Raw genomic sequence first — 12,768 nt, 5'->3', positions numbered from 1 at the left:
AAAATGACAGAACAAAAATTAAAAAATGAAAACTTAGATTACTTTTTTTTCTGTTCTCCTGTGGGAATAAATGTAATTATTCCTAAACAAATAAACAAGTAGACAAAAACAAAAATAGAAGCAGCTGGAGATGAGGTCACGTTTCTGTTGTCTTTGTAGAACATCTGGAATCAGCAGGGTGCATATCTTAGCATGTAAACTTCTATGGAAAACCAGCTCTTTTGTGAGGCAGCTCTGTGAACAAGGAAAGAACTGGAATGAAAGAACCATTAGAAATATAAGAACCATAAAAGAGTGTCCTTACTGGGTAATATGGGGCATTAAATGCTACATATTATGTAGCTGTTAATATTACAATGTGTATATCCATATAAAAGTGCATGAAATACGTTGAATTTAGTGGATAATTATAGAAACCCACTCACAATCTTGTTTTGTAAGAAATAGAACAATGCCTGTACCATTTGGAAAAAGCAGTTGTGGTGGATGTTAGCGAGTCCACTGTTGATGTCAGAAGGTGACTTTGATATTAGGTGACTATCCATTGACCTGTTGGAATGGTGAAATGCCTGGACAAGAGCACTGCAGGATGCTGCTCATGGCATGGCAGCAGTTTGATAAGATAGAAAAAAAGAACATGCGCAAAGTTGTCAATCGAGGCGAATTCTGCCAGTATAGCTTCCATGCTCGCAGGAGGGCCAGCCTGCAAATGGAACAGGCGTCTTCAGAAAGTTGCCTTGGCTCCACTGTAGGTGGATGTGCCAGGAAAGCCCGTGTTGCAGATGTGGAGAAAGCAGTGCGTGACTGTATCATCTCCATCTCTTGTGCACTGCAGAGCTCATAAGAAGGTTTTCATCACTACCCTCATGGGTCGAGTGACTGATGATGGCTCAGGGAAAGACACAGTCATACTGTGGCATAACGTCTGTTGTTGATGTCATTTTGCCACGGGTTAAGGGGTACTGGAATGACATTGGGTATGATCATTTCTCCTCCAACGGTTTCTTTCCCTCTTGTATCCTTTTGAAGAACGCTTGCAGGCTCTCAGCTCTCCTCTATACAGCCGAGTTGCTGTGGATGTCTGTTAAGGAGTCACCAGATCACAGCATAGCATTATCCTTTCTGACTTTTGTCCAGTCTAGTAACATTACTGTCTACTTGCTTATACCGAAAGCCTTGCAATGTAGACTAAGCCTTTTATTCATGCAAAACTTTATCTAGACCTGCTGTGGGGCAGAAGTTGGTTTGCTTTGTGCCAGGAATCCAGCAATCAACATGACAAATGGATGCTCTTCTGAGCTTTAAAAATCTGCATTCTAGTAACACCACACACACACACACACACACACACACACACACACACACACACAAATATACACATAGATACATGTATATAGACACACAGACATGCACAGAGGAACACATACAGATACACACACATATACTCAAGGAGATACACACAGAGAGACACACACACAGAGGGACACACACAGACAAATATGCACACAGACACATACATAGAGACACACATAGACGCACACAAACATATACACACAGACACATATACACACAGACACACACATACCTGCACACAGACACAGACACATACACATAGACACACACAGAGACATATACAAAGGCACACACATACGGACTCACACAGAGAGACATTCACAAATACACACAAACACAGACACACACACAGACACACACAGACACATACATAGCGACACACACAGACACATATACACACAAGACACATATACACACAAACACACTGACAAACATACACACAAAAAACCAGACCCATACATATAGACACACAGACAATACAGACACAGACACAGATAGACAAATGTGCTTGAAATAAAAGTATCAGATGGAGATAAGGCTTCCCAGAGATATAAAGAATGGTGTGCTAGGGAGTGGCTCTGTAACTGTTTCAGACTGTGGAGAGTGAAGCTGAGATCTGAGTGCTGGGGGGGGGGAACCAACTTAACAAGGTGTCCTTGAGAACTGAGTAGTCAACCCTATGTTCCCTTTCTTCACAATGACAGAGTCTATCTGAATGACATGCAGACATCCTCAATTCCACTTCATTTATATGGTAGGTTGTTTTGTTTTTGATACAGGAATGATTACTCTGATTTTCTTTACTTGGGGAGTCACTTCCAGATGATAAACTAACCAGTCATAAATCAGAAGCATCACCTTTAAGTGTGCTACTTTTCTCCTGGTCTCTCCTTTTCCCTGTGGGTTTTGGGTCAGTAGACTGCATGGTGAGCAGTCTGCCTAGACAGGTGACAACCTCAGGTACTGGTCTGCCTGTGTTCTTACTTTCTTATGATTCAGGCTTGGGGCTTTATCATCATCATCGTCATCATCATTTTATTTCTCATACTTCTGGTATCAAATATTTCTATTTATCTCTTTTCATAGACTTATTCTCAGGAACTCAAATGACTGTCCTATAATTCAATCCAATCCTGACTTTAATTACCCAATGTGAGTTTCAGACTCCATGGATTTATAGGCCCAGTTGAATAAGAACATCCCCTCCTCAAAAGCCAATCACAAGGATGTGGTCCCCAGATTCCCCACGCTTAGGTCTGTCTTGGATACAATGCCATTTGGTTCCCACACGCCCCAAACATCTCTGTTTGATAATGTGCTAGGATGGTTCACAAGACTTTGGAAAATGTTTTACTTTATTTATTGATATTTTTGGTTATTGTAAAGAATAATAATGAACAGCCAGATGAAAATGTATGTGTGATCTTGAAGGGCCCTTCCTTGGTAGCTTGCGTTCCCACTGAGTTGAGACTGAGACCCCCTTGGCTGAGACAGTCATGTGATTGTCAACCATGTGACTGAAGATCTCTGATGTTATCATTTGGTATCTTATGGAGGTTGCAGTTTGCACACAAGATTGACTTTGAACCGGGTCTCTAGCCTTCACTTTATCCCCTGAGCCTGAAGGTGGAATGGAAAATTCCATCCCTCTGGCCACCAGCTCCCCCACTGAAGCTTAGTAACCCTAGCATTTCCCGAAGCCTGTGTTCATATCTCAGCATAAACGGAGGTGTGAACAAAAGGGGACCAGGCAACACAAAAGCATACACTGCTATCATTCGGGAAATCCTTAGAGCTTTGATTTTATGTCAGGAACTGGGAATATTGCTTGTACTGAGGACATGCCCAGGAAAAGACGTTCCGATTTCAGCATCGCAGGCAAGCCTAGAAGAAAATACCTCTTGCCCTGCATTGCCAGACCAGGAGATTAGACTGCTGTCTGCAGAAACCACTGTTGGTTTAAGTGGCTGCTGGGTGGAGTGTCTCTTGCTGATTTCTTCACACTCCTCAATTTGTTTGAAGCTTGTGAAAACCTGTTTAGGGGGAACCTAGAACTTGTCCGGGCAGTGCATCCATTAGCTCAATTGTGAACAATCAGCAAGTCTGGATGACACCTGCTAGGAAGACTATCAGAGGGCTTGATCTTTATGAGAGGCAGGCTTGTTAGATAGAAAGAATTTTAATTAGGAGGGATTTGGCTCTGGTACCTACCAACTGGGCGACTCTAGGGTCATCCCTTGGCCTCCTTGAACCTGGTCTTCCTTATTCTGACCCATGGATGATGAGACTTTCTGTCTAAGGTTGTAAGCATGATATATATTTGGGAAAGTATATATTTAGCGTTTTGGGAGCATAATGAAAAGTTACTATTCACAGGAGCTGTGTGTTTGCACCCAGCCTGAGCTTAGGTGGATAATCATCCATAGGCAAAGCTGTTAAGGCCTTGTCTGTTGTCTAAGGGTCTGGTGCGTTGCTTTCCTGACACTTTGGAGTGACAAAGAAGAGTTTTCAGAGTGCTGGGTGACAGCATCCTGGGCTAAGGACAGGGAATGGAGCAGTTTAAAGAAACCGAAGCCCCAAGAACATCTACCAGTTTTGCTCACTTTCATAGTCAGAGCATTGCCTGATACAGTGACCATAGGCAGTGGCCTCTGCCTCCGATGACATGAGGATGCTAAATTAGGGCAACAACAAGAGGTCCATCCATGGCTGTGGAGCAGAAAAGATGAAGTGTAGTTTAAAAGTTCATTTTCCTTTGGGTAGCCATTAGATGAAATAATACCTACATCTTAGAATCCCAACGCCTCCTAGCCTAAGTTATGAGCACATTGCTCTATTTGGGACCTCTCCTCTCCTCTCCTCTCCTCTCCTCTCCTCTCCTCTCCTCTCCTCTCCTCTCCTCTCCTCTCCTCTCCTCTCCTCTCCTCTCCTCTCCCCTTCTTTACCTATCTCTTTCCTCCCCTTCTCTGTTTTTCTTCCCCCTTTCTCACTTCCTCCCCCCAGTTCCCCTCTCTCCCTTTTTTGAGACAGGGTCTTACTATCAGGCTTACATACACCACAGGCTTTGAACTCACTATGTAGCTCAGGATGTCTTTGAACTCATGATCCTCCTACCTTGCATCCAAGTGCTGGGTTTACAGGTGTATGCTATCATGCCCAGCTCTAGAGCTGCACTTTTAAATTTGGCTCGACACTCCTGTCATACAATAAACTGTCATTTTGTCCTTACATGTACTCCAGGTTTCTACCTTCGGCCCCCTTTCTGGCGGCTAGACCCTCCACTCGAAGCTCAGTTCTCTTATTCTCCTTTTTAATCATTGAAATTCTACTAATTCTCTCCAAGTCAATTTCAGGCAGCCATTCTCCTGCAAGGCGTTTGCTAGTTATCATCTTGGTAGGATCTCTTCATTATCTGAAACTAATTTTGCCTTTTGTGTGTTTCATATGGCACTTAATTTTTTTTTTGTCCTGAATTAGAGCTATTTTAAAATTCATCCTTTCTCCTGCTAGACCTTTGAAGGTGATAAATTTATCTTTGGTAGCCATATTTTACCCATGGCCCTAGACATAGTAGTCAATTTTAATTGAACTGAAGTTAAACTTTGTCCTGGGGATTATAGCATGGAAATGTTTTGACGATGGTTTCCTTAGATCTGGTGCTAGACAGAAGTGTTGTTCTTCTGTTTCGTTGTTCAGTAATCCTGTGAAGGGAAACTGTGACTAAATAGGTGGCATTCCAGGGCTGAGAAGGAGGGACAAGCCACATCCCAAACCGGGAAGTGAAAGTAGGTTACATGAAATTCTGAGTCGTACCGGAGATGCTGAGGCTATAGAGGGCATGGAATTCAAGGAACTGGAAACAGTCATGGTGGGTGAGTTGGGTGGGGCGAGCCAAACAAGGACCAGAATAGGATGAAGTCAGACACGCAGGCAGCCAGAGGAATCATATGGGGATTTTGCTTCCTTTCTCAGCACGCCAGCTTCCTGATCTGTACTGTAGCCACTGAGAATGCTGGTTGTATCATTTACTCCTTGTCAGTGTACTGAAGTATGTGAGGCAGGCTATTGATGACCAACCAACCAACCAAAAAACCATCCACCAACCAAATCAAACCAAATGAAACCGAATCATACCAAACCACCCTCCCCTACAAAAAAAAAAAAAAAAAAACAAAAACAAAAACCAAAAACCAAAAAAAAAAAAAAAAAACCCTCCAATAAACCAGGTCTAACCTTGCTTAGGAATGAAATCAAACAAGACTGGGTAGCCCAGGGTGGTGTGGCCACCCACAAGGCTTGCGCCTGACACAGGAAGCCAGAGAATATTCTGGGCTTCTGTTGCAGGTTCACACTCCTGCATCAACATTCTGGTCCGATCACTCTGGGCAACCAGGTTTCTCTTCGGAGCCATGTCTCTGAGCACATAAGGATGCCCACTACTTCTCCATCCTCAAAGCTCCACTACTATCTAATACTCCCATTTAGAAACCAAGTTCTGGGCATACAAACCCTTAGGAAACTAAAAATTATTTCAAAATAATAGCAGTGGTCAGTCAGCATTGCAAATGTATCCTTTCCCTCTATAGATTCTGAATTGAAAACATTCCAGTTCTCTGGTACTGAGAATGCCATCATAGGCACTAGGACCCAAGAATCTTCTCACATTAGGTGGGGGAAGCTACAATGTCTGCAGCAAGGGTTTTGGACATTGGCATTGTTTCCCACTATGGGGGATAGAAGGGATGGTCCTCTGCAGTGTGGATGCTTCACACGAGTCCTGGCTTTTGGACCCTGTATTCCAGAAGCAACATTACCAAGTTGAGAGTGATCATCTCCTCGGGAAAACAGCATCACTCTGGATGGGAATCACTTACTGGCTTTCAGGAAGAATGAAAAAGAGAAGGCTGGCTCCTCAGTCAATGAGAAGGAAAACAGGACTTGTCTGGCAGGAGGCCTTGGCTTGGGGAAAAGAAAGCCTGGTTAGGACTAAGGGAATGGGGGGAGCATTTGTTCCATTGAGGGACATCTCTTCTCATTCTGGCTGGTTCTTTGTGGACCTTTCCTCCTCAGAACTTAGAGGTTTATAATTAGAGTGTCTATAATCTTTAATTCATGAGACGTTCACATCATTTGTTCATATGCTACATTAATTTAGTGATGAACTCGCCACCACACAATGTTCTGTAGAAGTTTGAAGTGGTTCTTCCTCCCAGCCCTGTGCTCCCAGAAATAAGACTCAGACTCAAAATATAATTACAAATACCTTGGCCATGTAGCTAGGCTCTTCTCTGACTAGATTAAAACACCCTATTTATTCTAATCTACATTCTACCACGTGTCTGGTTTACTCTGCTCAGGTACCACGGGTCTTTCTTGTCACATCTTTTCGGGTGAATCTCTGGACCTGGCTCTATCCCAGAATCCTTTCTGTCTGCTGGATGTTCCACCTCCTATTTTCTGCCTAAGCCACAGGCCATCATACTTATTATTGACAGGTGCCACATCCATACTGACATAAGATATTCTTTCTACAGTGTTCTGTCAGTGAGGCTGGCCTTGAGTTTATGGTCTGTCTGCCTCAGTTCCCTGAGCACTGGGATTACAGATATCTGCCACTGGGCTTGAGTGCTGTTCACTTTAAGAACTGTATTTCCCTTCCTACCGAGTAGTCATTGTTTTGTTTATGTGTTCATCATCCCCCCCCTTTAAATTGAATTTGTTTGACATTTTATAAAATGTTATGATGCTGTTGTAATCCTTTGCACCTGGTTTTTCTACTGTTTTTCACTAAAAGTTCATATTCTTGAAATCCCGTGGTGCGGGCAGATTGCAACACAACATCCCAACTCATTAAATAGTTTGGGTTATTTTGTGCATCTCTTTTTGTGATCTCCAGCTGAATTTTACAGGGTAAGAATCTGGGGGATAACAGTTTTACAATTTTAGGTGTATTTCAAAAGAAGATGTATGAATAACAATTTTTTTTATGGGAAAATAACTGGCAAAATAACTGGCAAAAAAAAACCAACCAAACAAACAACAAAAAAAAACTATTTACCAAACCAAACAAACCACAAACCTTTTTTACTTTCTCCCCCTCCAGATTTCTGTGTTAGGCTGTTCAGGCTAAGAATTTCTCACTTGAATCTGAATTTCAAATTAGCTCAGAAGCCTATGGAGTTCTCCTTTTACCTAAGAGCAGCAAATGAGAAATTACTAGGACAGAATTTTTCTAGGTGCTAGAGTAGAAGCAAGCAGCAAAGCAAGTTACTCCCTCCCCACAGCCCCTACTTAACACAATCTGCTATAACACATGCAAATTACAGTGAAACATTCTTTTCACACCCAACATTTGGAAATAAGGGGGAAAGAGATTATCTTCAGGGAGGTAAACTCTTAAAAATTTGATCTCTTTAAACTTTGAAATATTTAACGAAGTCTGCAGGGAGATGCAAAGTTGTCTAGGCTAGCACGATTGACTGTAGCGTGGTTGGAAAGTGCATAATGAACAGGCTGAGGGAAGGTCTTAGAAGGTTCTAGAGCCCATTTTAAGAACTGTCCTTGCACTGGACCTCAGACACATTAAAATCCCAATTGTAGAAATGGCTCTGATGGAGAGCAGCGTATCGTTGGGGTTAACACATGTGCTTGCATGGTGGCCATGACGGCAGCATCCATTTCTCTCTTTTGTTGTGTTCTGCTCCTGAGATCTGCTGATCTTGAGTCTTCTTTCTATAAAGGCTCATTCTTCTGGGAGGTCCTGAGACTCAAAGGCTGAGTGCTACTCTATGGACTTGTTGGGACCTTATGTGATGATATCAGGATTCTTTGGAGATAGCCACTTTCCTGTTCTAGACAGCATTCTCACTTGCACCTTCTTGATCCTATGTGGTATGCAGATTGAGGTGACCTGTGGTTCTTCATCCTGTCCTTGAGTCCTCTGCTACCTCCCTCTCAGGGTGTCTAGATGCTGCTGTGCAATTCATGGGGGTAGGGGTGGGGTTCTCCAAAGAATCTTAATGAAACAGCTCTCTGAGATGATCTTAGTTTGTTCACATACCTTTATTTGGGTTGAGCTTCTACGCATACACCTTGTGGTGAACCAGGGCTGTATATATAAGAACCTTGGAGAGTGGGAAGTGGTTCTTCTTAGGGCAAAGTTTCATTGTCTGAGGCAGGGATACCTCATTTGCACAGGGAGGCATTCCAGGAAGTTGAACCTGTTATTTCACCAGGGATTATGTGACATTCCTTAGGTAGAGTGTGAGTTGGGCTTCCAGATCAGGTGGATAAGAAAAAAGCCACGCTAAGAAAGGGGGGTCCCTCAGTTGTGCCGAGTTCAGGAAAGCTGTCTGGGCATGGTAGACTACAACCTTAGTAGCGAGGTACAACAGTCCTATGCTATCACAATTCTGCATTTATCAAGTCCTCGACTGTGACAGGCCCACAGGTATGTTTCTGAGGGTGAACTCCAAAAGATCAACTTGAGTCGGCCTCATGAACCTTCTAGAACAAGGTCTTGGAATGCATCTGTGGGACCTGTGTATGTATGTCTCTGCTTATGGAAAGAATTGCTTCCAGAATATTCACAGAAATGGAAGGCACTTTATAAGCAAATCATTACAAGACTATAGTGATGGTCTCATGCTAACTTCTGCAACTTACCCCCATGTCTGTTAATAGTTCTTGTAATACTATTCATTCAAGTCAGTAAAATTAACTTACCTCAATACGCAACAATTGAACATGACTTGTGCCCTTCAGCTCCCATATGACCACACGCCTGTGGTAGGGAGGAATCTAGTAATTACACACTAGAGTACAGTTCAGCCAAGGGTCATAGACCCGTTTCTGTAGATGTAGTCTTTATCCCATTAGGAGAAGTTGGTGATATCAAGCTTGATGTTCAGTGTAGTTGTTATCTTAAGACAGTCTAGCAAAAGCATAACGGTTGACACTAGGAATTCTTAGATCTAACTTCCAGTAAACCAAGGTCTAGGTGTTCATGTCTGTGTTTGGGGAATTTGGGCCAAGTCATAGTAATGTCAGCAGGAGAAGTAACAGCAGCAGCATCATTAGCATCAGCATCAGCATCAGCATCAGCATCAGCATCAGCATCAGCATCAGCATCATCAGCATCAGCATCAATGTGGTAGGAAGAGGGGAAAGAGGAGGAAGAGAAAAAGGAAGAAAAGGATGAGGAGTATGAGGAGGAGAGGGGAGGAGGAGGAGGAGAGATTCTGAGGTAGACTTACACATATTCAGGTATTTCCATCCCACAGCAAGTTTGTGCTATCACTGCCCCATTTTGAGGGTGATAAATAGCTTACAGATATGCACATGTCTATTAGGAACACTGATTTCTGAAACCCAAGTGACTCAACCCAGTTGTACTTTTACCCAGAATACCCAGCACCCTCCCGGTCTCAGTTTTAGCCTTTATTACCAGCATGAGGTCACCTTATGACTTTGTGGCATATCATTGTGTGGGACTCAGGCCACTGAACTTCAGAAGTGCTTTTCTATTTTGTCCCAGATGGCTCACAGAAGGAAGTTCGTCTAGATAATCACAGATTGGAGATGAGGCTCCCCCTCTAATGAGCATTTTTCAGGCTCAAGTAATCATCTGTTATGGCACCTAGCAGTTACGTAACAACCAAAATGGTCGCCATGACATTTCCTTTTGGGTGGATAATTCTTTTGATATTGAACAAGGGTGTTGCAAGAAACAACTGAACCTCAGGTTCCCTAAAGCAAGTTGGTCACTAATCCCCCGTGGTCAAATTCCTTCACTAAATACTACTCTAAACTCAAGGCCTGTTTCCTGCTCCAACTGTTCTTGAGCCTGCTGACTCTAGAGTTATTGGTATCATTTGGCCATTGTCATCAACTAGTATTTCTGTCATAGGGCTCTGGTCATGCCTGTTAATATTTGGAGTCAAATTCAAGATGTGGTAGCTGACAGAATTGGGTTTGTCCAAGACTTAGCTACCAATATTCTAGCTGTGTGGCTTTGGACAAGTCAGTACATGGTGCTGTCTTGAGCCCCTTTGCACCATCTGTTCAATGGGGAGGGTATTATCTCATTTCCCGAAAAATATAGGACTAGGGATGACTGGGAGACTTAAACAAGGCCATGTATTTGAGCCCCTGGGATAGTGCTTGGCCTAGGGTAGTTGGGTGTTCTGACTGTAGACATGGCTTTTCTTGGCTAAAACGTTCCTTCTTGTAGGTCAGGAGTCATATCTGAAACTTCTTGGTTAGGAATCCAGGTTCATTTCTTTCTTCCCTCCCTCCCCTCACCAGATTACTCCCTGATTCCATTTCATCCCTAAAAGTAATGCTCAATAATCTTTGCTGACCAACACTTAGAATCATTTTTCTTTTCTCTTTCAGGAAATATTTGGCTATCGGACTCAAGGCTGTCGAAAGGTGCTTTGTCTCATTGGGTCTATCTTGTCTCTTGGAATGCTCCCATTGGTATTTTATTGGAGACCAGCTTGGCGTGTATGGGCAAACTGTGTCCCGTGTTCTCTGCAAGATGCAGACATTGTGTTGCTGAAGACAACAGTAAGCATCCATCTGTTTTTGTAGATGGTGTCTCTTTTCCTGGACAATGGGTTGTAAGGTGGTTTGGAGGAGATGGCACCAGTGGGTAGGTTCTCCTATAGCTGTGCACCTGCTTAGAACCCAGGAATTTGCGTACTCTTCTTAAGAAGATTTACATCATAGGGTAGCCCTTTTAAAATCGCTCCTTTTGCAAAGGTTAGAGCGAATGTAAACATGTTGATTGCTGAAATAATGGATAGTGTAGAGTAGTGAGTCAGGCTACAAGCTACTAATTCCAAATTCCTACTGCCTCTTGACCTCAAGCCTGGTACATACATGCCTATGGCCTCTACAGGAATGGCTCTGGGAAAGGGACAAGAGAGTTTGAGAGATGAGGAGACAAGGAGCAGCCCACAAAGGAAGCTGCTCTCTCCCCCTGCTGAATGGAGAGAGACATAGTTTTTGTTATGCTTGTGTCCTGTTCTACAGAAATCCTAGGTCATAAAATCCAGCCATTTTGTCCGTGAGGTCATTGCCACTCTCTGCTATTTCAAGGCTATGGCATCAGGTGGGGCTTTTTCTGTATATCTTCATGTGATTTCCTTATGACACCCCTGGCACCGAGACCACATGCATCATCCCTGCAGGAAAGCCAGGTCCACAAGGGGAGGGACTTCCTTGCTTGTTATGTATTACACTCTTAGTCCCTGCATCTGTAGAGGGTGACTGACAGTCTGACCTGGTACTCCTACTTAGGGAATCTTTTGGAGGATTCTCTCTGGCTAATTTACCCTCTTGTTCTAACAAGGCATTGTCACAAATGACCTGTGGCAACAACCAGTTTTGAGAAGTCAACCTCCAGTGCAGTAGTTCTCAGTCTTCCTAATACTGCAACCCTTTAATACAGTTCCTCGTGTTGGGGGGATCCACCCCAACTATAAAATTATTTTTTGTTGCTACTTCATAATTGTAATTTTGCTACAGTTATAAATCGTAACGTAAATATCTGATATGCAGGATATCTGATGTGTGACCCCTGTGGAAGGGTTGTTTGAGCCCCCAGAAGGGTCTTGACCCAGAGGTTGAGAACCAGTGCTCTTTTGGGAGTGTAACACGTTTTAATATGTACCAGTCTTTCTAGATAAACATTTTTTCTATGCAGCAGAAGAATGGCAGCACATTTTACAGCTGGTCAATCAGAATGAAACAGCTCACTGCTTCCAAATGAAACAAAAGAAAAGAAAACAAAAACTCCCAGATAAACCACACTAAACCTGTGATCTAACACAGATTGAGCTGAGGTTTCATTAACCTGGAAGTCCAGTCAGGTTTATCTTTGTTGGCTTGGGTCAGGGAACCAGCCTAACGCCATCCTTTAACTGGATCCTGGTTCCTTCAAATCACTACATGATATGTGGACCATCATATGCGTGGTAGCTTTCTGAACCACCTCACGAATTCAGCCGTATTTAACTAAATATTCCTAAAGAATAAACCTCTATACTTGAAGAAATCCAGAGACTCTTATGCAGAAAAAACTTCTTGTGTAAGGCAGTTGTGTTTCTGGGCCACTAAATGGAGACATGAGTGTTTATGAATGAATACTGTTTGGAGTTCCTTTTAATGCTGGTGAGAATAAACCCAGAGCCTTGCATGTGCTCAGCCAGTTCTATACCACTGTGTTGTACACTCAGCTCAGTATTCTTTTATTAGGACATTTGCCATGTGAATTAAGACCCTACAAAGTGGCAAAGGATTGAAGGAATCAGAGAGGTCAAAGGACACCATAAGAAAACCTACAGAATCAACTAACCTGTATCCATAGGGGCCCACAGAGGACCAAACAGAGAGCATACACGGGATGCA

At 43.0% G+C, this 12,768-nt stretch overlaps 1 protein-coding gene across 5 annotated transcripts in view; it reads left to right on the top strand.

Annotated features, from left to right (window-relative positions):
• Positions 1-12,768, top strand: part of Atp13a4 (ATPase 13A4) — a 126,282-nt gene that overhangs the window by 35,244 nt on the left and 78,270 nt on the right. For 4 of the 5 annotated variants that reach the window (XR_013113516.1, XM_034515808.2, XM_076942763.1 and 1 more), the window contains exon 2: positions 10,750-10,923. The exons of the other annotated variant lie outside the window; for it this stretch is intronic. Coding sequence is in view for 3 of the 4 variants with exons in the window: in XM_034515808.2 (XP_034371699.1) it covers positions 10,750-10,923 (174 nt within the window). In the remaining variant the exon portion in view is untranslated. The remainder of the gene's footprint in view (positions 1-10,749; positions 10,924-12,768) is intronic. 5 annotated transcript variants of the gene reach the window in all.

This window comes from Arvicanthis niloticus, chromosome 12 (assembly GCF_011762505.2).
Source record: "Arvicanthis niloticus isolate mArvNil1 chromosome 12, mArvNil1.pat.X, whole genome shotgun sequence".
In the NCBI taxonomy this organism is placed as follows: Eukaryota; Metazoa; Chordata; class Mammalia; order Rodentia; family Muridae; genus Arvicanthis; species Arvicanthis niloticus.
The sequence above is the reverse complement of the archived record's forward strand: the minus strand, read 5'-3'. Positions and strand labels throughout refer to the sequence as shown.